This window comes from Arabidopsis lyrata (assembly GCF_000004255.2).
Source record: "Arabidopsis lyrata subsp. lyrata unplaced genomic scaffold ARALYscaffold_2, whole genome shotgun sequence".
In the NCBI taxonomy this organism is placed as follows: Eukaryota; Viridiplantae; Streptophyta; class Magnoliopsida; order Brassicales; family Brassicaceae; genus Arabidopsis; species Arabidopsis lyrata.
The window spans coordinates 1,793,906-1,820,728 of record NW_003302554.1 but is presented as its reverse complement, the minus strand read 5'-3'; the positions used below and the strand labels follow the sequence as shown (position 1 = coordinate 1,820,728).

The 26,823-nt window shown below is 35.6% G+C and overlaps 4 protein-coding genes and 1 long non-coding RNA gene across 7 annotated transcripts; 3 read left to right on the top strand and 2 right to left on the bottom strand.

Annotated features, from left to right (window-relative positions):
• Nucleotides 1-1,684: 1,684 nt before the first annotated feature.
• On the bottom strand, nt 1,685-5,915 carry LOC9324098 (CSC1-like protein At1g62320). Of its 2 annotated transcripts, none has more exons than XM_021010299.1 (12): nt 5,387-5,915; nt 4,933-5,289; nt 4,648-4,803; nt 4,427-4,562; nt 4,230-4,331; nt 4,028-4,141; nt 3,872-3,952; nt 3,400-3,740; nt 3,071-3,316; nt 2,667-2,991; nt 2,294-2,527; nt 1,685-2,154 (listed from the first exon to the last, which is right to left on the bottom strand). In XM_021010299.1, exons 2-12 carry the CDS (start codon nt 5,244-5,246, stop codon nt 1,873-1,875), a joined length of 2,331 nt encoding a protein of 776 aa, XP_020865958.1. In that variant the 5' UTR covers nt 5,247-5,289; nt 5,387-5,915; the 3' UTR covers nt 1,685-1,872. The 2 variants fall into 2 exon arrangements, with proteins under 2 accessions (XP_020865958.1, XP_002886475.1); XM_002886429.2 differs by having other exon boundaries at nt 4,022-4,141; nt 5,387-5,913.
• Nucleotides 5,916-10,205: 4,290 nt separating this feature from the next.
• LOC110231132 lies at nt 10,206-10,944 on the top strand. The gene is made up of 2 exons (XR_002334234.1): nt 10,206-10,741; nt 10,845-10,944. It is a non-coding gene; the product is annotated as an uncharacterized LOC110231132 (long non-coding RNA).
• Nucleotides 10,945-11,768: 824 nt separating this feature from the next.
• LOC9324097 (uncharacterized protein At1g04910) lies at nt 11,769-15,150 on the top strand. The gene is made up of 10 exons (XM_021035661.1): nt 11,769-12,353; nt 12,797-12,889; nt 12,966-13,059; nt 13,156-13,217; nt 13,300-13,388; nt 13,499-13,619; nt 13,714-13,857; nt 13,932-14,269; nt 14,356-14,596; nt 14,706-15,150. Exons 1-10 carry the CDS (start codon nt 11,892-11,894, stop codon nt 15,012-15,014), a joined length of 1,953 nt encoding a protein of 650 aa, XP_020891320.1. The 5' UTR covers nt 11,769-11,891; the 3' UTR covers nt 15,015-15,150.
• A 2,229-nt stretch (nt 15,151-17,379) lies between these two features.
• On the bottom strand, nt 17,380-21,809 carry LOC9324096 (subtilisin-like protease SBT2.4). Its single transcript, XM_002886428.2, has 10 exons — nt 21,592-21,809; nt 21,237-21,381; nt 20,551-20,963; nt 20,021-20,116; nt 19,855-19,924; nt 19,492-19,774; nt 19,039-19,382; nt 18,336-18,603; nt 17,982-18,254; nt 17,380-17,856 (listed from the first exon to the last, which is right to left on the bottom strand). The coding sequence occupies exons 1-10, from the start codon at nt 21,792-21,794 to the stop codon at nt 17,453-17,455; spliced, it is 2,499 nt and encodes an 832-aa protein (XP_002886474.1). The 5' UTR covers nt 21,795-21,809; the 3' UTR covers nt 17,380-17,452.
• A 1,125-nt stretch (nt 21,810-22,934) lies between these two features.
• On the top strand, nt 22,935-25,139 carry LOC9322540 (pentatricopeptide repeat-containing protein At1g62350). Of its 2 annotated transcripts, XM_021010279.1 has the most exons (3): nt 22,935-23,383; nt 24,165-24,591; nt 24,906-25,139. In XM_021010279.1, exons 1-2 carry the CDS (start codon nt 23,057-23,059, stop codon nt 24,585-24,587), a joined length of 750 nt encoding a protein of 249 aa, XP_020865938.1. In that variant the 5' UTR covers nt 22,935-23,056; the 3' UTR covers nt 24,588-24,591; nt 24,906-25,139. The 2 variants fall into 2 exon arrangements, with proteins under 2 accessions (XP_020865938.1, XP_002888032.2); XM_002887986.2 differs by lacking the exon at nt 24,906-25,139 and having other exon boundaries at nt 22,936-23,383; nt 24,165-24,820.
• Nucleotides 25,140-26,823: the final 1,684 nt, after the last annotated feature.

Below are 26,823 nucleotides of genomic sequence, written 5' to 3'. Positions count from 1 at the left end.
TATGTGATGTGATGCGGTTCGGTGCGAACTTTTCGCACCAAATTATCCGCTTTTACATTTGCACTTCGAGGGATTAAAGATAAAGAGAAGCTTGAAAATTCCTCTTTGTCTCTCTGTAAATCTTCTAAATACACTGAGAAGGCCGGCCATTCGGTTGGGGAAGACACCATCTTCACCAGGTCTGAACAGTCTGTATAAAAAGCTACTTCTTGAGTGTCGGCTCCAATCATACACTTCATCGCCCAAAGAAGAGCTTCCAATTCTGTATGTAGTGGAGAAAGACTTCTTCGGATGTTGGCAGCTCCCATAGTTGGCGTCTCTCCATTTGAGGATGTGCAGAATCACTCTATTCCTGAAAATTTATCAGTCTCTTTCCATGATCCATCCACGAAACACCGATATCCGGAGTAGAGAGTATCATGGGAACCATAATTTTCATTCAGAAGCTCTAATTGAGCTAACTGCCACGAATGAGCCTCTTTTTCCGCTAAACATAAAACCTCTAATGGGTCTTTATCCACATTTTCAAAGATCTTTTCATTTCTAACTTTCCAAATATACCAAATTATCCATGGATATGGAGAAGAGTCTACCTCTGAAGGAATTCTCCAAAAAAGATGATCCAAATTTGCGTAAATTGAGGCCGTAGGGAAAATTCCCGGAACCGTAGGAATCTGAGAAAGTGCCCAAATTTGTCTCGCTGAATGGCATTCAAAAACTGTATGATTAATTGATTCCTCTATCGCACCGCATCTGCCGCATCCTGTTTCAAAATTGTGTATCAAATTTTTTTAGTTTTTTTTTTTGTACATGTATAATTGTGTTAATTGGATATAAGCCTTATGCCGTTCCATTCTATTGGGCCGGGCTTCGATGTAAAACTCTTTTAGGATACATTTTTTTTGTACGATTAACCCTCGAACACGCACTATAGGTAGTCTCTTGACCAAACCAATTAGATGCGATGCTTATTACGTCTAGTACCATACATATGTCGGAAACTTTTTTAAAAAATTGTTTTGTGCTAATAAATAAAAGTTTTTAAGGAAAAACTTATAATTAAACTTTATAACAGTAAAGATAAGGTACATGTATGTATTATTATGGTTTTGTACAGTAATTAAATTATATTATATTTATAAATAAGTAAGATAGTTGTTGTTAAAAAAAAAAAAAAAAAAAGATAGTTGTTGTTGATTTTTGGTATAGAACTATGTTTTAAGTTTAGATTTATTTAAAACAAATTTTATTTTAAATAATATTACATTAAAAAAAAAAAAGATAGTTGTTGTTGTTGAGCCAAAGAAAAATACTTTTTTGACAACCAAACAAAAAAAAAACTTGCCAATTGGAAAAATATACTGTTTCATTGTAAGTATCATTTAAAAAAAAACGTCTAATTTAATACTCCCTCCGTTTTAGTTTAGTTGTCGTTTTAGGACTTAAATTTTGTTTTATAATAGTTGTTGTTTTAGGTTTTCAATGCAAATGTTTGGTGAAAATTTTAGTTTTATCCATACTGTTTAAATGTTTTGGCCAATGAAATTTTTTATAAAATACATTAATAAAGAATAAAATAGAAAATTTAATGTTTTTCATAATTTGTGTGAGAAAACTTTAAACGACAACTAAAACGAAACGGAGGGAGGAGTATTTATTTCAACTGAAACCATGATGCAATTCATTCCAGAAACAACAATTACAAAACCGATGTAACAAAAAAACGAAGCAATATGAAATTTGCATTTAATCACCTCTTTTTTTACAACAAGCTCAAACAAAACAATGATAATCAATCATACAAATATACAAAACCTTTCACAACACGTAACAAAAAAAAAAAAACCATTTCACTTATTTACTCATGGACCATCAAGGCTCCGGTTTTCCCTTACCCGTATCAAGTTGATTAAAAGGCGGTGATTGTGACGAGCCACGGCTCGCATTGCTGCTCGCCACAGTGGTTCTCCGGGATCTTTGACGTGTGGTTGGTACAACTACACAATCTTCATCATCTGAATCCTCGATTAGTCCCTCTTCATCTTCATCTTCTTCGTCTTTGAAAACCGGATGAATATATGCATTTTGAAGAAACCCTTTAAGATTTAAGTTTGGTTCTTTTGCTCTTTCCAATGTATCCTTAATCATAGCTTCCTATAAACCCGTACTCACAAGATTAAATAACACATAGCGAACCATAAAATGTAGTCTAGTTTAAATTTGTTAACCGAGAGTTCTCAATCTTGGTGTAGGAAAATGGAGCCAAAATGTTGTGGGGGTTTATTAGACTAACCTGCAAAGGGTTAATGACGAATGCGGACTCGTACCGGCCTTTGCAAAACCGATGAAAACCGAAGGTGACAATCGCTAGAACGAGGAGGAAAGGCGTGGACTGAACTTTTCCTTTCGTGCTCATTAATCCTAACAAAAGAATTTGTGAGATGATCAATGCCGATATTATACGTCCATGAACGTCAGGCCAGAATGCAGCCGCGCTCTCATACTTCTGATCGTACACATTTATGATCTGCAAAGAAACCCGGTTTAGCTAAATAACCAAGAAAACCAAATGTTATCTTGTTTGATCCTTGTTCAAACTATTTGGCTCCAAAAACATGAAACGGTTAACAGAAACAGAAACAGAAAGTTTGTTTCTTTTTTTATACCTGATGACGGAAGACGAGGTAGGCGAAACCGAAGAAGAAGATGATGAAAGGAAGTAGAACAGGCGTGACCGGAGCGTAGACAAGGCCAAGGAGGAAGTATAGTTGAATCCGAGGCTCTGTAGCGTAGAAATCGATCTGTCCCGGATCCATAGCTTCTTCTCTATCCTTTTCAGTTTTCACAAAGAAGAAGTTCTTTAAATGGAAAATGACTAATGGTTTCAGCCTAAAAATCTCTCCGGCCACACCCGCCCAACCGTCTACCATTATATATGTTATAAAGAAGGTTGCTTTTATCGGTATCGCTACTCCAACTGTCCGCGGAATGCTAAAACAAGAATGTTTAAAAGGTGAGAGCAGATTTTCGAGAGAGTAAAAGTGCGGGTCTAGCTAGTGATCGAACTTACTCGTTTGCGGATTGTTTAAGAAAAGAATCGAGCTGTTCAAATGCAGATCCAGTGATAATGCTACCGAGGAAAACATTCACAAGGTTGAAAATATAGTATCGAAAAGCCGCTCTTCTCTCTAACGATGATATTGAAATAAACCCTTCGAATTTCGACATGATCATCAAAATTGTTGGTAGAAATATCAAAAAGAGCTTCAAAACAATACCGGGAAGAAAACCTTGGATCAATGATTTCATAAACTTCCTGCGCACGCAAGATTGATCAAGAATTGAATTAAGCCTATTCTCAATTGAAATGGTAAGTAAGAAACTTGAGAATGTACCTACTTTTCGACAATGGGACTGAGGAACGGAGCGGATTTCTGGATACCTTCAATACTCGCTAAGGATTGCACAAACGCGATTGGGATGATGAAAAAGAATGTGAGGAAGAAGAAGGCAATGTGCATTACAAATCTCCTTACAGTGAGAGATACGTAAGGCATTGCGAGATTTTCCCAGTACATTTCTCTTGCCTCGGGAGCCCATTCCGTTAACCATTCAGTTGGATTCTTCGTCTGTTGTGTCTGTGCGCAGACCGCAGCGCCCCAACGCGTTTTAAAAGACACGAAAGCTGCTGGCATTACACTTTTGTCATCTTTCTTTATTCTCTTCCTTTCTTCCATTATCTATGAAAAATCAAATCAACCCGAGAAAGCGAACTATGTCACATTGATTTTATATCAACCGAGGAAATCTGAAAACAGAGAAATCAAAACCGAAAACCGCATTGTGCACCCCTAGAGAAAATGATACTTACTTGCTCGCTTAGTTTCTCGATCTCAGCTGTATAATGATCCATTGCATCTACTTTCTTTCCCCATAGCCCGAGAAATCCCAACTGCGAAATCAGACAAAAGTTTCGCTCTCAATATATGTTTCGGCTTTTCGGGATTGTCAAAGTATTTACCTTTACCCGTGGCCTTTGTTCCTTGTTTCTTGTATACTTCAATTGGTAGTAATCTAACCAATTCTGCATTTTCTTCTTCTCTTCTACCAGTTTAGCCAATTCATTTGCATTGTACACCACCTGGATATATAGTCTAAAATACTTAACCAACCAAGAAAATAGCAATAAACCGAAATAAAGATTCATTCCTCCAGGGCTAGGACCTAACCTGATGTGTAAGATAATGGTCCGGGTGGTTAACAAGAAAGAAATGCTGCACGTTTTCCCTAATTGACTCGTCTGAGTCCGGTGGTACGTTCCTAACCAGAACCTGTCAAATGCAGACAATATTCTAAAAATTGGAGCCTAGCTCTTAAGACCAAATAGCAGAGAGATTATATATAAACGAAAAAAAAAACATCTTACAGTGAATTGATCAGCGCGTCGCTTCTCGGATTGGAGAAAAGATAACCGCATTGCAGCAATTTTCTCATATTCCTTCATTAGAACATAGCAAGTCCAAAATGTGAATGCATAAGCCATCACAAGATGTGCCCAAAACCTTTTACCAAATTAAGAACTTCTAATCATTCTAGAGTTAAAAAATCAAAAAGCAGCAATTACAGAATTTTCTTTCTCTAACAAACCTGTCTGATCCACGTTCGACATTTGAAATCGAAAGCTTATCGATATTACTTGATGTCACATTACGAAGTTTTGCTAGCTGCAATCCATCACTGGTCCAATTGACAGGTACTAGTATCGACCATGAAAGTAATGCGATCGGGACAAAGATCTTAAGCCTATAAAATAGTAAAATCAAAGCTATTATTAGTATTCTCTTCTACTATCTAAAGATCAATGCTCAACAAACTTGTAACTATTTAGGCACATTGTATGCAAGAACAAAGAATTTTGAACATTTTGATTACCCTATCAAGTAAATCCTCAAGTAAACAGCAGAATCCAAACCAGCATGATCAATAAGTTCAGGCTCTGGCATCTTCAAAGCGGCGGGCATCCAATTTAAAAACCGAACGTATGATCGAAAGTCCAAATTCATAATCTTGCTCACGAAAGCACCCGAATTCACCGGGCTGCTTCTAACACCTTTTAGGTACCATTTAGGGAAATAAACCCTATCATTGAATGGTTGGATCCTCAAGATTGCAAATAGCAATAGAAATATCAAAGCACTTAGAATATTAATTGCTGCTGCTACTCCAATATCTGCTAATGTCGCCATTTCCTCAAACTATGTATAAAACCCTCACAAATTCTCTCTTCACCTGCAAAAATATAAAGTTTTAGACACAAAGATCAAGTTTTAGATTTGTATAATAATCAAAGAAGCTTATACTAATCTCACATTTAGAAACCCATTACCTAGAAAATTTTGGCCCTCTCGTTGACTCTTTTTTTTTTCCAATGTTCTTGCGATCAGATTGAAGAAAAAAAAATATGAGACGAACCAAGAAATCAAATTGGTAAAGTGAGGACGTGTGTAGATTGTATAGAAGATTCTTCAATCATCAAAGGTTCTTCAAGAAAAAGCATTGCCAAAGTTTTTTGCTTTCCCTTCTCCTTCCTCTGAAAACAGAAACAGAGTAAAGAAACAGAGAGATCGGTTCTGTTAACAGCACTTAAATGGGGAAGAGAAGAAAAAAAAACTTCATGCCGTTTTTGTTGATACAAAACGCTGAAAATACACAGAGAAATAGAAGAAGAAGAAGATGAAAAAGTTGTTGTTGTTGGTCGGCCGTCTAACTCATAGACTATTATTCAAAGTTGAAAAAAATTCATAAAAATGTCTCAATTGGGTTTATTCCTAAATTAAACTTAAACCAGCTCTCTAAGTTTTTATTATTATTACACATTCTGCCTTCTTTGTTTTTAGATATATACATGCTTATTTTAGAGATAAAGTTTAGATCAAATAAATAAAACAATGACTTTGTTCCCAAAATAAGATAATGACTTCATAGTTGGCTCAAGTTAAAAAATCATGAAAATAGCTTGTACATTTCTAATTAAATTATTAGTAATACTATATTTTCTAAATGTATATGAGTCTTGATTATTTTTGTTAATTTCCTAATTAATGATGAATCTGATTAGTGATACAAATCGATGTGTGTTTTTCAACAATAGAACGGTAAAAATATCAAGTTGTTACAAAAACGGTGAGAGGTAACTGTACAAATAAATATGAGAATACTGCTAGTTGATACTGTGTTTGTGATTGGTTTCAACGTAAATGATATATCCGAAACAATAATATGGTTACAAATCAGAACCAACATCAAAAAATAATCTAAATCACAGGTTAAATCCGGATGCAAACAAAAATATAGCGATTATATAAATATTCAACTATAGATTACACATCAGATTGGACATCTTTTGATTCTGTCCATAACCAAAACTTGTAGCTTATTTGTGGGGAGGTAACGGTAACTTCTAGCTTATTAGTCACAACGACATCGTTTATATTTTATATAAAACGTCGTTTTTAGTCAACTATTCTTTTGTTCTTCCACTCATTCGTTCGCGTTTTGCGAAATAGCGTGCCATCACGTTGAAGTATGAATCACCTTTTTGTTTATTTTATTCCCAATATAATTCTTACGTCCAAATCTATGTGAATAATCTAGCTAGCTACATTATTCTTCTTTTTCTTAACTAATGACCACCTTCCAGTATACATAATTTATCACAGAAATCATATATGAAAGGAGGCTATCTCTCTCCATATGATCGCCACGTCAGCATTTTAGGTTCTTCTGGAGATGCCACATCAGCTTTTTTTCTATCCAATCAAAACATTTCATTAATATGAGTCAGCTTTTATTTTTTACACATCAGCTTCTAATTATTAATGTCAAATGGGGAAAACACAATAGCTCATGAGGGATGACCCATATGAATTTGAAAATCTATTTCACAAGTTAATAATATATTTATTATTTAATTATATATATTATTTAATTTTACATATTGATTTTTACTAATACTAACTTATTTGTTATTTTATGTTTTTTTCCATGAAATTATTTTATTGGTTTTATATACTCCAAAGTTTTTTTCGCTAATTTTTGTAATCTTAACTCAAAATATGAGTGGATAATAGTATAGTGGATTAGCTAATGGTTTGAGTAAGTTTTTCTCTTCATTTTTTGATCTATATATGACACTGAGGGTGAAGAGTACGTAAGGTCATCAAATTTTGGAGGTTCTATAATCCTAACATTACCATCTATAAAATTGGTTTAGGAAAGATTGTTTACGGATTGTGTGAGTGATGCATTGTTGAGTATGTTGGTTGAAAATGTATTTTAATACTAAGAATAGTTGTTCATTGTATGAGTAAATGATTAGATAATTAAAAATTACATTTATCATAATATAACATCAAATAAATCAAAATTAAAAAAAAAACCCGGAAAAAACCTCGGTGTAAAGCGGGTGATTAACTAGCAACAAGAACAATCAAAATAATTTGTTATTAACAACTTTTAAAACAAACCCACGCGTAGCGTGGGTATTCATCTAGTTTATCTAAAGACATGGGTTAAGACTAACTGGGATTACATCAAAACTGTAATTGTTTTTTAACACTCTCATTAAATTAGTGCTTGTAGTTGTGGTACCATGTCCAAAAAGGTAAACCTTTGTATCAAATGCTATGAATAATAAATTCAAAAAAATGCTATGAATAAATATTTAAAACAAACAAAAAAATGGTTGAGAATATAATTTTAAATTCTTAATTTATTTATCTTGAAAAAGTAAGTTAATAGTAGCTGTTTGCATGTGCCTTTAATAAAACCAAAAAAAAAATGGCCTGATCTGACAAAAGGAAATTAATAAGTTCCCTTAACAAATAAGAACAAATAATATCGGTGGTATTGGTTCTTATCTCGGATTGCCGGAGAGTTTAGGGGGCTCCAAGACAAAAAAAAAATTTTTGTTAGAGATAGACTACAAACAAGGATTAACGGTTCGTCGGCCAAATTTTTATCAAAAGGGGGAAAAGAAGTGATGATTAAATCGGTAGCTGCAGCATTACCAACTTATGTTATGTCGTGCTTCAGACTACCGAAAACAATCATTTCTAAACTTATTAGCGCGGTAGCAAATTTCTGGTGGAGCTCAAATGGTGACTCCAGAGGTATGCACTGGATGGCTTGGAACAAATTGTGCAATAGCAAATCGGAAGGGGGGATAGGATTTCGGAATGTGGACGATTTTAATTCAGCTTTACTAGCAAAATAATTATGGCGGTTGATTACGGTTCCAGATTCTCTATTCGCAAAAGTGTTTAAAGGACGGTATTTTAGGAAATCCAATCCTTTGGAAAATATAAAATCATATTCCCCATCATATGGATGGCGGAGTATTTGTTCAGTTAGATCTCTGGTTAATAAAGGACTTATTAAAAGAGTCGGATCTGGGACATCCATCTCGGTGTGGGAGGATCCCTGGATTCCAACTCAATTCCCGAGACCAGCAAAAAGTAATGGTTCAGTTGCTGACCCATCTTTAAAAGTTAAAGACCTTATAGATAGTCGGTCAAATTTTTGGAATATTGATCTTTTAAGAGCGATCTTTAATCCAGAAGATGTCGCTCTAATAAGCGCTATACTTGTGGGTTCGCCAACAAAAGAAGATTTTTTTGGTTGGCATTTTACAAAATCTGGAAAATATACAGTCAAATCGGGATATCATTCTACACGGATGGAAAAGTCGGAGACCAATTTAAACTGTTTTGGCCCTAATATCAACCCGTTAAAAGCATATTCTTGGCAAGTACAGTGTCCACCTAAGATACGCTATTTTATATGGCAAATCTTAACGGGATGTGTACCGGTTACGGAAAAGTTGCAGAAAAGGGGAATTGATTGTGACACGGGTTGTGCCAGATGTGGCGCAGCAGAGGAAACGATCAATCATACACTCTTTCAGTGCCACCCGGCACGGCAGATTTGGGCGCTTTCACAGATTCCTACGGCTATGGGGGTTTTCCCCACGGAATCTAATTTTACGAATTTGTATCACTTATTTTGGAGAATACCTACGGAAGTTGATTCATCAGCCTTCCCATGGATAATTTGGTATATTTGGAAATCAAGGAACGAAAAGATCTTTGAAAACATAGATACAGACCCATTAGAAGTATTACGATTAGCGGAAAAAGAGGCACAATTGTGGCAGTCCGCTCAAATTGAGCTCCATAATGAAAATCATGGTTCTGTGCACTTGGTAAATGGAATTCGAGGGAGGGATGTTTCACTTGAGACGGAGTATTCGGGATACCGTTGTTTTGTGGATGGATCATGGAAAGAAAGTGATAAGTTCTCCGGTACAGGTTGGTTTTGTATATCGTCAAATGGAGAGCCGCCAACCATGGGAGCTGCGAACCTCCGTAGAAGTCTATCTCCACTACATGCCGAAGTCGAGGCCCTTCTCTGGGCGATGAAGTCTATGATTGGTGCAGATAATCAAGAGGTAGCGTTCTTTACAGACTGTTCAGACCTGGTGAAGATGGTGTCTTCTCTAACCGAATGGCCGGCGTTTTCAGTGTATTTGGAGGAATTTCATAGCGACAAGGAGGAGTTTTCATCTTTTTCTTTATCTTTAATTTCTCGTAGGGCTAATGTTAAGGCGGATAATCTAGCACGAAAAGTTCGTACAGAACCGCTTCATATCACTTATGTAAACAACATTCCTCAGAAATGGTTCTTTTGAGCTCTAATTAATTTCGGATGACAAAAAAAAAATAATAATAACACCAATAACAAATGTCTAGGTCCCGATAAAAATCATATTTTTCTGATTTGCAGAAAGCGTATTTTAAGGCCCACATAGCCACATGTATATAGGCCCCCCAATAAAGCCCAATATTACTCACACATGCTTGCAATTTGTATTTTTGTTTTTGACACTAAATTGCTTGTTTATGTTATGAAACACAATGAAAAATTATTCAAGTTACATAAATATAGCTTTCAACCAGCTGTAGATAGTAGTGGTAAACTAGTAATCAATAGTATTATTATTTACCTAGTTGGTTGGAGCTAATCCAACTGTACACGTCACTAAGTGAAAAATTATTCATAATTAATACTCAACAACATTATTGATATACTATTTCTTTATAATAACTAAACAGTATACTTGATTAATTAATTTCTTTAAGGAAAAACGGTCTATTTCCCTACGAGAACTATAACATCATAACAGATAGAGCCCAATCTATGACTACGATCCAGATATCCCCGAAAAAATATTTCTCAATCTATATCTCCTCGAATCAATATTTTTCATCTATTTCTCCATAAATCTGATTTAATCGGTTTACAAACTAAACCGGATAGAAAACCACTCTAACCCAACATGACTGATTTGAAAAACCCAATTGACCAAAAATTTGATCCATTCTAAAACCTGTTGAACGAGAAATTGATGTCTGCAACATCCGTACCATCAATGGCAAAATTTCTCACAAAAACAAAACTTTACTCTCCTCCATCTTGGGTTTCCCATCTTATTATGAATCATTCCCACACGTACATTCATTTCAGTTTTTCTATGTTTCAATTCTTCATTTCTTTCAGTGATCATCACCTTTCTCTTTTTCTTCTTCTACATCTTCAGCTTCCTACTCTGATACATCGGTCTTCCTAATGCCACTAGTTCTAGAAAAGGTGATAGAACCGGATTTATGATTCTTATCACAAGGTCTCATAAATTTCATGACCTCATCTCTCTATTCCTTCTAGACTTTTTTTTTTTTTTGCTTCTCTTCTTCCCTATGCTTACCGCTTTTTTACGAATTGGGCAGCGAATGATTTCACCGGCATGGAATTGAGTGGAAACAAAGTCTAAAAACTCGAATTGTTTATGGCGGATGATAGATACGTCGTCGTTTTGTTAAACCATCAGCAAGAGAAGTAGAGAACATCGTCTCAGATTTGGGATCTGCTTCAACTCCGGTTGTTTCATCAAATCATGTGTTGGGATGACGACGGCGAACGTCGGTGGTGGTGGCTCTGCCGTGGAATTGGATATTCATTGATCTCGATTTTGGGCTCTGGAACCTTTGAGGTTGAAGAGCACTGGCGATTGAATTTTGATTCATGATTGATAGAGAAGAAAACGATAGGTCTAAAATCAGGAAAAGATTTCAAACCTTGGAGGAAGATTGGTAAAAAAGAGATCCTTTGTTTCATCTCTGAGTTTGGATGTTTACCAAAAAAAAAAAAAAAAAAAATCTCTGAGTTTGGATGACGATGATGATGAGCACGAGAAACGGGTTGAAATCGAGTTTATTAGGGAATTGGGTTGAAATCGGGTTAAGATTAGGTTTAGTCCGGTTTGCTATCTTAGTAAATTGGTTAAACAAACAATATACCGAGTAAAACCGATGGTCATGTGTAATTAGATGAGACCTATTTATTCAGGGGAGATATAAGATGAAAACTATCTATTCGGAGAAATATAGGTGGAGAAGTATTTTCTCGGGGACATCTGAATCGTAGTCATAGATTGGGCTCTATCTGTTATGATGTCATAGTTCTCGTGGGGAAATAGACCGTTTTTCCTTTCTTTAAACTTTTAAACCTCAATAGACATAACTCATAAGGTTATATTTCGCAATAGGTAAAATAAAAGGTAAAGATTAAAAATAATTTAAAAGGACAGGGACCTTAAATTAATACCATCGTCAATCTCAAGGATTAAAGAAAAAATTAATAATTACGTTCAGACAAAAAAAAAAAATCATCACTGAAATTCGAGCAAAAAAAACACTCTCTTCTCTCTTTCTTCACTAGCTTCGTTAAATCAACAAATCTTTCTCTCTGAACAAGAGAGCTGTGTTAGTTTATCTATGGCTACGGAGAGACCTGACGAAGAGAAACCAGAGACTCGCGATGTTCGAGTCCAAGATCTGATCCATGGAGGTGGAGGAGGAGCTTCTCCGGTTCAATCACCGACTCGACTCGGTCCGGGTTGGTTCTCAGAAGTAGCTGGTGACAAGATTCGTAATACCGGGTCGGATTTTATTGGGTCGATTTTGTCTTGGATCAACGGAGATCCAAACCGGAGTTTGAAAAATCCGGTTAAGAGAGCAAAGAGGAAACGAATCAGAACGGCGAAAACCGCCGCGTGTGTAATCGCACTTGTTGGTTTCTTCATTTTTGTTAATTGGTTTATGCTCTCTCAGCTTCATGAAGGACGAGCTTGGCTACGGAGAGGTTTCTCGAAAAAACCGAATCTTAAACCGAAATTGAACCCGGATCCGAACCCGAGTATGAAACGGGTATCCGTTAAAGTGTCGGCAAATGTACAGGTAATTAGTTAAAATTAAAAATGTGATTGGTCAATTTTTGTTGTTAACTTAAACTTTTTAACAGTCTGTTTCTTGTCAAGTCAATTTCAAATCCCCAAATATAGTTAAAAAAAGAAGGATCTTTAATTTAACCAAATGGTTAATCTGTGTAAAAAATTAAACTTTTGGTCTAATATACTGTTAACTCAAATAAAGATTTTGTTAGAGAAAAATAAAGATTTGTTAGATGAAATGTGAAACTGCTGTGGTAAATGGTAATTCAACCAAACATCGTTAGGAGATAAAGTTAGAGTTATTACCTTTTTAAGATTTTGCTAGATGAAGTATGAAATTATTGTGGTAAATGGTAAGTTTATGTAATGTAATAATATGACATGATTTTTGCATTTGGATTGATGTTTATGGAAGTTTCATTTGATGTTTGTGTGAATCTGATTTGGTAGCATGGAGAGAAGAAAAAGATGGGAAAACCAAAGAAGAAATATAATGGGACCTATGGTAGATTGTTGGCTTATGCTGCTCATGCTTTGGCTGAGGTATTATCCTTTCCGCTTTCGACATTTCGATTTCTTAAACCGAAAAGCCTACCAACCGAGACATTGTTTTTGCTAGGGGCAAAACAAGCTTGAGCCGAAAGAGCTATGGAGAGAACCGAAGGACCAAGCTTGGAAGCCTTGTGCTGATCAACGTTCCTGGAAGCCTAGTGGTCTCTTACTCTTACTCTCCGAGAGTTTACTTCTCGTGCTAAATCTTTATTTATAAGTTTTTCTGATTTTGGTTATCTTTTATGTGTGGATTTTAGATGGGAAAAATGGATATATAATGGTGACTGCGAATGGCGGGATCAACCAGCAGAGAGTTGCTGTAAGTTGTGATTGCGTACACATTACTTAGTACGACTTTTTTTATCGACTAACCGCTGGATTTCACGGGAAATTACAAACAGGTTTGTAACATTGTTGTTGTTGCGCGGATGCTCAATGCGACTCTCGTTGTTCCCAAATTCATGTTCAGTGATGTCTGGACCGATGCAAGGTAACTATTGTAAGGTCCCTCCGTTCTCTCACTTCTTCTCTTATTATTCATGCTTTTTACTCAACATCGAATCTTGACATTCTTGAATTCGTATATATGTGGCCTCATAGTCAGTTTGGAGATATCTATCAGGTGGAACATTTTATCAAGTATCTCTCTCCTGATATCCGGATTGTAAAGAAACTACCAAAAGAGCTCCAGTCTCTAGATCTTGAGGCTATTGGCAGCGTCGTGAGTTCCTTATACCACTTTTAGTCTAAAAACCGATTTTATCTTTGTCTCTTTTTTCTGATGTATTTCTTTTTTATACGTTTTGTCTTTTAAGGTCACGGATATAGATGTCATGAAAGAAGCCAAGCCCGGGTTTTATATGAAGCACATTCTTCCTCTTCTACTCAAAAACAGAGTCGTCCATTTCTTCGGATTCGGAAACCGTTTGGCCTTTGACCCCATACCGTTTGAGTTACAGGTAAAAGACTTTCTTTTAGCACCGTGGATATCGATATCTGACCCTTACTGATCCAACTTTCTTTTGGGGAGTAGAGGCTGCGGTGTAGATGTAATTTTCATGCGTTAAACTTCGTTCCGAAGATACAAGAAACGGGTGCGATTCTTGTGAGGAGATTGCGAGATAGTGGATCACACCTTGCACCGGTTGACCCTTATCTCGTCGGTCCAAAATTTGCGTCCTTCATATTGGACAAAAAGGCGGGTCCCCTCCATAAGGCTTCTAAGTATCTAGCGGTCCATCTCAGGTTTGAAATCGACATGGTGGCTCATTCTCTCTGTTACTTCGGAGGAGGCGATGCAGAAAAGGCGGAACTTGATGCTTACCGGGAAAAGCATTTTCCGACACTGGCAAATCTAACAAAGACACAGAAGTTTGTTTCTTTCCTATCTTTAATCTTTTTAACCTTATCATAGCGGATTCTATTTCACATGCAATGCTCTGTTTTTGGTCTTGCAGAATGCCCTCTCCGGACGATCTGAGAATGGAAGGGCTTTGTCCGTTATCACCTGAAGAAGCCGTGCTTATGCTTGCAGGTCTCGGTTTCAATCGGAAGACCCGTGTTTTCGTGGCTGGTGCAAATATATACGGTGGGAATAAACGGTTAGCCGCTTTAACGAGTCTCTACCCGAATCTAGTCACCAAAGAGAATGTACTCTCTGAAACGGAGCTAGAGCCTTTCAAAAATTTCTCATCTCAGGTGAAATGAAAAACCGCTTGAACTAACTACTTTTCGGTTTATCGGTTAACTTTTCCAGCCAAACTGAAATGCGAGATTTATATATTTTTTGCTATTTTCGGTTGTGTAGCTAGCGGTTCTTGATTTCATTGCCTGCGCTGCATCGGACGCCTTTGCGATGACGGATTCAGGGAGCCAATTGTCGTCTCTGGTCTCGGGTTACCGGATATATTACGGTGCAGGAAAAATGCCGACGATTAGACCGAACAAACGGAGATTCTCAGACATATTGTTGAAGAACAATACTATAGAGTGGAAAGTGTTCGAGCAGAGAGTGAGAAAGACGGTTAGGCAAACCAAACATGTATTGGTTAGACCAACGGGACGCAGCGTTTACCGTTACCCAAGATGTAAAGAGTGTATGTGTAATGAAGATTGATTATTAATTTGTTTTACATTGTTGGTTCGGTTCGGTTCAGTATTTTAAACGGTTTTCATATTTTCTAATTTTCTATGGTATTTGTAGCGGCTACAGTCATTCTAGTGGTCTATTATTGGTATTTGGGTTGGGGTTATTTTGGTGCTGAAAATACCAAGATTTGGTTTAGTAAACCCGAACGGTAAGAAACATGAGAGATAAGTGTTAATTGATAACCAAAAGAATTAAACTGGTTACTAATTTTTGTTTTCTAACCAGAAGTATCAAATCTAATTTTAATGTAACTAAATCAAACTAAATTGTATGTATATAAAAGAAATAACTAAGGGCTTGATTGGTTCTCCCGCTAGCACCCTCCTAGCGGTTGTTAGCGGTCGGTTGCGGTTGTTAGCGGTTGGTACCAATCATAGAAACCGCTTCGAATCGTTCGAAATCGCTGAATTTCAAAAGCTCTTTCCCGCAAGCGTTTGCAGTTGCGGGCGGTAGCGGTTGAATTAAAAACAAAAAAAAAATCAAACGTTTACTTATAATTATTATAATATATATTAATCATATATATATCTTTCATCTTTGTATCACATTCTCATCAGAAACCCTAATAATATTCTGAAACCCTATTCTCTCAATGTCTTCCACCCAAACTGATGAAAATCAAGAATCAAACGTAAGTATCATATATCCTTTTATTCATTTATCACCTCATGTGTAACTTTTTGAATATTTGTCATGACATCGTTTTTTTTTTCATTACGTATTCCTTTGCTTTTTGATTGAATATATGTTTCGATTTATTTTTTCGAATAGAAACTCACTTGCTTTTTGATTGAATTCAACGTTATTTATAGTTTGTCCCATTACTTGATGCAATTTTTGATGTTAAACCAGATGCATAAAATACTATCTTGTTACAAAATTTCTTTATTTTTGAATAAGTATTTTTAGTACTTCGTTTATATTTTTAATTCTTAGTATGTTCAATTTTTCTAATATTATCATAATAATATATTGGTGTTTTTATTTTATTTTTTGCAATATTTTTTTATTTATTTTGGTCAATTTTTTATTTAACTGCTACCGCACTCGCTGGTTTATCAATCATAAAACTCCCGCAAACGCACCCATTTTCAAACACTAAACTAGTCGTTCAAAACGTTTGGTAACGCTTGAAGCCGCAACCGCAACCGCTACTGCTAAGTCAAGATTTTCCTTTTGATCATCGGGATTCGACCAAGTCAACTACATTTAAACCAGTTAGGCCCTAAAATTTTATATTCTAAACATATATACACATATAGATGTAATCATATTACTTAAATTCTAAACCGTTACTGTTTACATTTTTGGATTATTATTTTCTTAACTAAACTCTCTAGCTAAATCTAAACCAAAAGGATGCAAATCGAATAACAAAAGACAATTAATTAACTAAAATTATAATTATATATTTGTTATTCGATTTGTTGACAATTAAAATACTATATATAGTGTACTCCTAGTATTTTAAAATTATAATCAATTAAAAAATATTTAAGCAAATTAATCTCTACACATGCATAAGTATGAAATCCTTCCAGAATAATTAAAGCTAGCTAGAAGGATTAGGTGGATAACTACCATTCTACTGAGCACCTAATTAATGAGGGACTTGTTTACACTTCAAAGACTTGTCGGTAACAATGATTCTTCATCTTGATGTTTATATATGAACGAAGTACACAAGACAGATATTGCAATAACAAAGCACAAAATGCCTCATCCTCCTCCTCATCGTCCTCCTTCTCCTCCTTTCCACCATTCACCGCCACCAAGAGCACGGCCTCCAGAGCCTCGCCCTCCTCCACCTCCTCCAGGACCTCAGCCACCTCCTCCACCTCCTCCGGGACCTGACCCACCACCTCCACCTCCCGGGGCTACTTGGTTTTCAGGACCTCTTGGGCCACGCCCTCCTAGACCACAATATTAGTATCGTCATGAATTTTTGGTCTAATTAAGTATATAATTCAACATATATATTGTCGAAACATCTTAGATCTTTAAAGATTTCATATCTGCATGACACTTTCATGTGTATTAGGCTCATATGTGTAATCATAGTGTGATCCTTTTATATGTATAACTAGGCTCATATGTGTAATTATACTTTGATCCTTTCATAGGTGTAATTAGATTGTATTTCTCTCAACCATCACACGGTTTTAGTAGCTTGTAACGAAGTACGCTTGCACTTTATTTGAGTAAGTATATTGTTTACACTATATGTGGCTAAATCAGTGAGAGCCGTTGAAAAAAAAAGAAAATAACTCCAATCATTATATGAAAAAACTTATGTTCGTTCCTATTATATAAAGTGTCAATAACCATTTCGTTGGAAGAAAAAAAGTAAAAATAAATACCTTATTTTAAATGAGATCGACAAGAAACAAGAAAATTTTATGTTTTCAAATGGTTTTAACTGACAACGGTATTCTTATAATATGGTTTAAGCTTCCGGTAAGAACAACTTCACCAAATGTGAACTTGGTTAAGACTTGTGTGATATTGAATTCGATATCCAGATCTTGAGTTCTCTGTGGTGGTACGGTAAAATAAGATGGGGTTAACCGTACAGTTGTACCATTGGGAGGTAAAACCGAACCAAGATATGTCTCAGTCTTGTTTGAGACGTTTTGGAAACTTCTTCTCACCACAAGTGACTCTTTAAGGGCAGATATAGTCACTGACGGATGGTTAAGGTTCGCCGGGTGGCTAAGTGCAGTGGTGCACGAGACTCCAGTTGCGGCTCGAATTGTGACCGGGTTAATGTTTGGCAGTGAACACAAGAAACTTATGTAGTCTTCAAAACCTGGTCCAATGCCACAAAAAATAATGATATTACAAAAGTTAACTATAATTTTTTTTGTTTTACTACATCAATAGCACAAAATTTGTAATTTATCATTTCTTTCCCATGATATGTAAAAAACTTACCAGCGGGTAAAACCAGTCCAGGATCTAAGGCTCTAGCAGGATTAACATGGCCCGCGCCATGATCGAAATGATTAGAAGGAAATAATCCACTTATTTCATAAGACTCCGCTGATATAACTTCACCAGAACTGTCGTATTCGTTGGCCGTGGTGGAGATGGCCGATGCAATCATGGCCGGAGTCCAAGAAGGATTAAGCTGTTTTATGAGTGCACCAATCCCCGCTATATGAGGAGTGGCCATGCTTGTTCCCGACAATATTGCAAAGCTCCGTCCTACTCAAAAAATGATCAATTTTAAACTTATGGGAGTATATTTCATAAGATAACAAAATATGAGGAGTGTGAAGTTAAAACCAGTGAGAATAGGATCAAAGGCACTAGGGAGGCTCCAGGCTCCCCATATTTGGTGACCAGGTGCAAGAATATCTGGCTTAAGCACATCTAAAAGATTCCGATTTGCATCAATAAAAGCTGGTCCTCTCGAAGAGAATCTGCTCACGACCGGTGCTTTTCCGGCGAAGACCGAGTTCCGTCCTTCATCAATTCTTCCACGTGCCCCAAATTGTGTCACTATTCCTCTCTTGTCTCTGTAGGTTTTCTCTTCGTAGTACCTCAAAATAATCTAACATGATAAAGTCTCAATATATGTAGAGGAAAACCTTGAAATATAATTACAATGCAAATCAAATGGTCAGTTTGTAGTGACGTACTCCACTCAAGTTCATTGCTACACATAAATGTGGATTTCATTATTACTAAGTAACATACTATGTAATATAGTCTTCTTCCTCCACAACAAATTACATATTCGAACTTATATATTTGCTAGATTCTACTATATATCCTTCTTATAACATTTACTGCCTAATCTTTTGGCTTCTCTTGCTGATCAATACTTATGTCTACTATTTTTATTGTGTCAAATAGTTCAACATAAACAAGGAGCCGAATATTTTTTCGCCCAAAACTATGTTATGACAATTATTTCTATTACTTTACCTAAAGAAAGCACTGTTATTTCTTGCAATGTTTATGATGGATTTATTGATGAAATTACCTGGGCAGCTGATACTGTAGGGATTAGAATACCAGGAGCCGAAAATAACACTGGTTCTGCAACATAATCACCGAATCTAGGATTTGCAATGAGTATAAAACCCATGAAACCAAGATTCCTAGCGGTTTGGGTGATGGCTCGAACGGTCGACATCTGATTGTAGAAGCCATCAGAAAATGTACATATCACAATAGTTCCAAAAACCGCGGCTGGGTCAAAATTCTCTGGACGCTGGCATTCTTCAATGTCACTTCTTAGGGGTTGTAGAACCGAGCCGTTTGTTCTAACAGCGTCTCTGGCTAAGACTAGCCTGTGTTGAAGTAATGGAGCTCCAAGGGTTGGACCTTTAATTTCAAAATGTAAAAAGAAAAATAAAATTATGAATATCATAACCAATTTACGTATAGAGTTTAAGTCATTTAAAAAATAAATAAAAGTGAATTAGATTTTTACCTGATAGGCCGACGCCATAAACGGTCTGGCCACCGTCAAGAATAAGGGAGGCAGGATAAGACCGGTCCGTACTTCCTGCGGCAACCCCGACGACCCACGGACTATAAGACAAGACAGAAGACGGTGACGGGCCATTATTCCCTACGGCTTGCACCACAAATACCCCAGCCTTTCTAGCCAATAGCATTGATAGATCGAATATCCCGAGTACCGTCGGTTTATCCACCGGTGGTTCGTCCGGTCCCACCGATAGTGTCAATACATCTACGCCGTCCATAATTGCCTGCGTGACAAAATTAAAATAAGTAAATAAAATTGATTAAAGATCGCAGGTTATAGTCTTGTTTATAGAGCATTGTTTACTTGGTCGATGGCTGCAATTACGTCAACAAGAGTTCCAATTGATGGATAAATCGCCTTGTAAACAGCTATTCTGCCACGTGAACAAATAAAAATAACTCGAACATAGTATCATTTAGGCTTCAATCTTCTATTATATGAGCTAATTAATCTGAATGATGTGACGAACCGTGCACGTGGGGCCATACCGCTGGCTTGTCCGTAGAAGAATCCGTCGACGATCACTGGAACACCAGCGTTGCCGGCTGCGATAGATGCCACGTGGCTGAACCAAACGACCAAGTAGTAAACACTTATGCAACACATACAATGCATAACAAACTTACAAAACAATGTATAGACCACTTTACAAACACATAAAGACATAATTTACCCCAAAATATGGCCGTTAAGACTTTAACATAAGTTATTGTTTTTACAACCTAATTTTTGAAACCAAAAATATTTACTGTAAATATTTAGAGTCAACTCCACAGGCCCATCTCAATATTCTCCCAACAAAATATGAACATATCTTTATAGTTCACCAAATGAAAAAATAGATTAGTAGTTGACTAAAAAATATAGACATGTATTTATAATAGTTGACTAGTGATATATTTTGAGTAGAGTTTACCTTGATGGTATGTTTGAAAAGTGATTCATCAAATTCAAAATGGTATTTAACAAAATTCCTTCAAAAGATAGAGACATTTATACCTTCCGTGGCCGGAGGCATCGAACGGAGAGAGTATATCCAATGAGGAGTTGAGAGCCACGGAAGCTCGAGCTCCGGCGGAAAAGAACCTAGCGGATATGATTTTTCCGTTACAAGATCCAGCGGGGAAGAGAGGACCGGTCTCACAGTCGCCGGAGAATTTCAAACGTGAGAGATTTGATGAGTAAGGGTTTGTGAGATCGAGTGCGGCGAAGCTCGGATGAGTAGGGTTAATTCCAGTGTCCACAAAACCGATTACGATATCTTCTCCTGCGCGTCTGCCACCTTCACTGGAGATCTTAGGCCAGACTTGTTGAGGAAGTTCCAAGAAATCGGGAGTGTATGTTGTCATTAGTTTCACTCCTTTGTCTTCTTCTACTGCCTTCACTCCTTTTGTTTTCTTTAGTTTCTTGGCCTACAAGTATCAAAAAGAGGATTGTTTCCGGTTTACCCAACCTAAATTAAGCAAAGATTGAACCAAACCTAATTGAACGGAAAATTATTAAATTATTCAAAACTCGCTCAATAAATGTTAAAATGTTTGGTTTGGTTTGATTTGATTTGATCAAACTAAGGGTTTGTGAATTTTGGAAGTCATTTCTCTCCTATAATTTGGAAAACAGTAAAATCAAACAACAACAAAAAAAAGTAAACCGAGTTATATATTCTTTTAGGTAAGAGGAAGGACCTGAGAAGCAGTGGTACGGACTGCAAAAGCATTGATGACATGTTTGAAGCTATAAAGCTTTGTATAACTTCCATTTTCAAGTGTGCTTCCAAGTATTTCGTCATGAATCTCTACTATCTTCTTTGCTTCATATGCCATAGCTTTGCTATTTTTCAAACATCAAAAAAGTCATACCTCAATAAATAAATGAATTACATAATGACAAATTTAAAAATTGGCCAAGTCAAAGATATATAGTGAATGAACATGAAAGATGAGAAACAAGAACCTATAGATGAATTAAACCAAGAAGATTCAAAATTTCCATATGATAATTTCTTTAAATTTCGAAAAAAAATTAATGTATGATGTGAACCTGTTGATGTTAGTAGAAGCACGAAAGGCCAATGGTTCACCTTCAACCAAAACAGAGTAAATCTTTGGTATATGATCATCGTTTTCGTTTTTTCCTTCTTTTTCTTCTGCTCTGGACAATATTGAACAAACAATCAATACAAATATGCATACTATCAACCATATGTAACAATATGACCGTATTTTTCTTGGATTAGTTTCCATTAAATCCTTATTAGGATTCTCCATTTGCGTTAATTAAGATATTTATATCATGTAGAGGGTAATGAGAGTCATGTTCTTGGACAATACACATTACCAACGTGACCATAGAGGTTTATATGCGTTACAATTTGTCATATTTGGTATGGTCATGACCCTTGCTTATAAGGAAGTTATTTTCTTAGTTCTGACCAAAAAGAAAAAGAAAAAAGGAAGCTTATTTAGAAGAAAAAAATATGTATTGAACAATCTGTCATTCTAGCTATTTTCAATTTAATATTATCTTTTATAATGTACTTATAATAAAATAGGTACAAAATTAGTTTATCATTAATTCTTATGACACATGGCATGTTTTGATTCGTTTTCTAAGTTTGTGCTCACCAAAAATGATAAGATTGTGAACTGAATTTTCCAAGAGTATTTTCACTTAGACCATGATTAAAGGAAAGATCTTAAAATTTTCTTAGGATGATCTTAGCAATTAAATGATTAAAATTAATTCCCAAATAAGCTTTAAAGCTAAGGTGGGTTGCTTACCTAAAAAACAAATACACACTTAAGAGCCATTTTTAAGAGCTATTTTTAAATTTATTACTTTAATATTCCTAAGAACCATTTTTAAGACACCTTTGAATGGTTGATCAGTCTCCTACATACTAGACAATGCATACTAATATTTTGGTATGCTAAACTCAGTACTGCAGTACGCTTTATTTTTAAAGTATAAAGAAACATATGGATAGGAACAGTTACTGTTTATTGCGGGCTAACATGTATTTTATTGGTCCGGAGTGGTTTAGAGTATATCATACAACTATGTGAATGATAGAAAAAAAGCGGACTGGTTTGACTTTAATCTGGTCTAGAGCATACCGACCAACCGTTTAAGACCTTAATTTAGACATTTATATCCAACACATATATGATGAATATTTGCATTCTCATATAGCCACAATCTCTCTCATAACCTCTATAAAACTCTTTCACCATATACTTTGCTCCATCAAAATAACAATTGACTGATCATAGTCTGTTTTTTCTTCAATCCACATTTTCGAAATCATATGCCACGTCGTGGCTCAATTTGAATTTTCATCAGTTACCATTTTTTTATTTGTACAAAAATCAATTAATTTCTCATATAATTTCTTATTGGGCCAAGATGGGCCGGGCTATTGTTTTAAGAAAATATAATTTGTAAAACCCAAATCTGCTCTCATTGTATCGAAACGAAACCCTCGAAACTCTTGAAAACTTCTTAAATGTTCAGAGCTAAATCCTCAATTCATCAAAGTTTCGTTCTTTATCTTCTTCGCCAAATTGGTTCCAAACCCAAAGAAATTAGTGTTGATTCGGCTCGTACGTACCAATCAGGACCTGCTTCAAGCCCAAGCTTATCGATATGGAGACGGAAGAAAGAAATGAGCAAAGAAGGTTTAATCGCTGCCAAAGAGCTCAAGCGACTCCAAACCCAATTAGTCCGACTTGATCGATTCATTGCTTCTCATGTCTCTCGTCTCCTTAAATCCGATCTTGTTTCTGTTCTCGCTGAGTTTCAGAGACAAAACCAAGTTTTCCTCTGTATGAAGGTAATAAAAATTAAATTTTGAAATTAGTAACAGTTTAGGATTTTTTTGTATAATCAATGAATTTGGTTAAATTGTGGAACTGTGTGTGGATAATTCTGGGTGTTTGGGTTAATTGGTCCGGTCCGGTTCGTAAATTTCGGTGTTTCGGTTTGGAAATGGAACCGAAAACGATATTTGGTTTGGTTGATTATTGAAGATTTGACATTTTTCAATATTTCGGTTAAATTTGGTACATTTCGGTGATTCTGGTTAAATTTAGGTAGTTTCGGTTTGGCAGTTCCGAACCGGTTTCATGCTTCCTCTTGCTGCTTGGTTTCACCTAGTAAACCGAATCCGAACCGAATTAGCCTAACTGGTTTGGTTCAGCTTCTCGGTTTGGTTTCATATGCCTAGTTTTAAGTTTGGTTATGGAGATTGTTGATAGTGTTAATGATTATGTTTCGGTTTGGAAATTGGTGCTGAAATGGAACCGAAAACCAAAATTGGTTTGGTTCATTATTGAAAATTTGACGTTTTTTCAATATTTCGGTTAAATTTTTGTATATGTTGGTGAATTCGGTTATATTTAAGATAAATTTTTGTATATGTTGGTGAATTCGGTTATATTTAAGATAAATTTTTTGTAATATCGGTTTGGCAATGCCGAACCAAACCAGTTACTCAATTTCATACTTCTTCTTGCCGCTTGGTATCTAGTAAACCGAATCCGAATCGAATTAGCCGAACTGGTTTGGTTTATATGGAGTTTGGTGTAATGTTTATTCTTCTTATGATGTTTCAGCTCTATGAAGTTGTGAGAAGAGAAATATGGTATAGACCGGATATGTTTTTTTACAGAGACATGCTAATGATGCTTGCAAGAAACAAGAAAGTGGATGAAACCAAGAAAGTATGGGAAGATTTAAAGAAAGAAGGAGTTTTGTTTGATCAGCATACATTTGGCGACCTTGTTCGAGCGTTCTTGGATAACGAACTTCCGTTAGAAGCAATAAGATTGTATGGAGAGATGAGAGATTCTCCTGACCCGCCGTTGTCTCTGCCTTTTCGAGTTATTCTGAAAGGACTCGTTCCTTATCCTGAATTGAGGGAGAAAGTGAAAGATGATTTCTTGGAGCTTTTCCCTGGAATGATTGTGTATGATCCTCCCGAGGATTTGTGCGAAGAAAGTGATGAAGAAGCGAGAACAGATAGTGATCTTGAGTAGAGAGGTAGTTTTGTTTAGGAGATACTGATTTCTTGAGTCGTTTCTTGGTTTAGTTAGCGCTCGAAATCTTGATGGAAATATCTTCTTGAGGATGACCGGATTTATCTTCTTGATTGTACTCCTCTATCTTCTTGAAGATCAATAGTTTTCTTGTTGCATTGCTTTGTCTCAAGATAAAATTGGATCTTTGTTCTTTGATCTGTAAAATCATATTCCAATTTATGTTAGATCCATATAGATTCATCACTTATCACCCACAACACGAATTGTTCGGCGTTAATCAGTACAATTCCACTAACTTAAGGAATTGTGTTTCAGGTTAAATCAAGTGGAAACACAAAGGGAAGATCGTGGCTATGCAAAAACTGAAACGAATCGCCTTTGGATATAGAACAAATTATGGCTGTTGAAAACTGAAGATGATGATGAGCAATAGAAGAAGGATTTGAGAAGCTCGTAAGCGTATACTTTTGTGTAAAAATCTCTCTCAGCAATGCTAAATATATGCTTGAATCGGTTCAAGATAATTCAAATGTTAGTGAAGATGCATAACCAGAAAGCGTTTCAACTTCCAATCCAAGGGACAAAATTACTAGAATTGGATTAAGTTTGGTCCGATCCTGTCTTTTTTTGGGACAGTGATGGGGTCGGTTTGGGCCAGACCAGGCCTTTGGGAGTAATAACATTCTCTCATTACTTTCGTCTTTGCAATATAAAATAAAACCATTCTCTCATTACTTTCGTCTTGTCCATCCCAAAAATACGAGAATCGAGATCCGAGAATGAATTATACTATAGTAGTTGATTATTGCTCTAATACCATGATAAATTTTATGAGAATAAGAAAATAAATGTGTTATGGAAAAATAATTATTTATTTTCATAAAAATGAGATTAAAGGTATATTCACTTAGGAGGGTGTATTGAAATAGGAATTTTAGAAGAGTTTTGTTTTTTCTATAAATCACCTGTTATTCAACTTATGATTTTTAAATGCCTTTCAAAATCCTATGTTATTGAAAATGAAATTATGTAAAATCATTCAAAATCATTTAAAATCCCTTGTTATTCAATCAATGATTAGTAAAACTCATATCAAATCCACTGTTATTCAAAAATTAACAAGAATTTTAAGAAAGGATTTTTAAAAAGATTGTAGGAGACTTTACATACATTTTTAGTTGAAAATAGAGTCCAAGAAAATTACACCTATAGAAGTGGGATTTGAGAGACTTCACATAAATTTTAAAATAACGTTTATGTAAAAAATTGCTGAAAAGTGAAAACAAAAGCCTCCCTGTATCTTCTTCTTCTCCTCCACATGGCTTTGACTACTTCTCTGTTTTCAATGATCAATTCATCGATTAGTTCTTTTTTTTTTTCTTTGTGTCTAAAATCATTAGTTTGTAAATTATCTAGGGGAATGATTGAAGATTCTAATCCATGGATTTTTTTTTGCAGAAGACGACGATGCCAAAAAAAGTGACATATGTGTTACTTGTGAGAGAGAGAGCTTATGAATCAGTGATGTGCTGATGGTTCTTCTCATAAACGGTGTATCGATTAATTGATTGTTATAAGAATACAGTTTTTTACTTAACAAATGATCGACTACTTGACATTATGGAGGTGACGAGAGAAAAATTATCACACACAACACCAATATCATCTATAATGATAAATCTCACCAAATCACTGAACTTTGTTTTTTGTAATTATAGAAAAGTCTATACTTACAATGACAAAGGATTTTAGATTTTGGATCAAATCACCTACAATTTCCTTAAATCCTACTAATATTCCTCCAAATCTAAATTTCACCAAATCATACCAAATGTTTAGTCCAATACACCCCCTTATATAGAGAGATAAATAATACAGTATAAGTTTTATATAGTCGGATGAACACAAGTGAAAATAATATATTTACAAATAAAGGTAAACTTTCTAAATGTCTACGATCTTAGCTTAAATGTGCAAGGGGAATGTTTCAAATGTCTTAAATATTAAAAATTAGCAAACTAGGGTTCAAATGGTTACAACGAGTCAAGGCAGATAAATCCGTTTGTGGATTAGACCGCTTTTATTTACTATTCATAATCTGTAGTGGACCAACTATAGACCGTTTTTACATATAAATGAATATGGTCTACAACAGATTATTGTCACTCCCAAAAATAGAATGGTCTAGTCCGCTAATGGTTTTGACCGCTTCGTCCGCAACTTCCATCCAAAC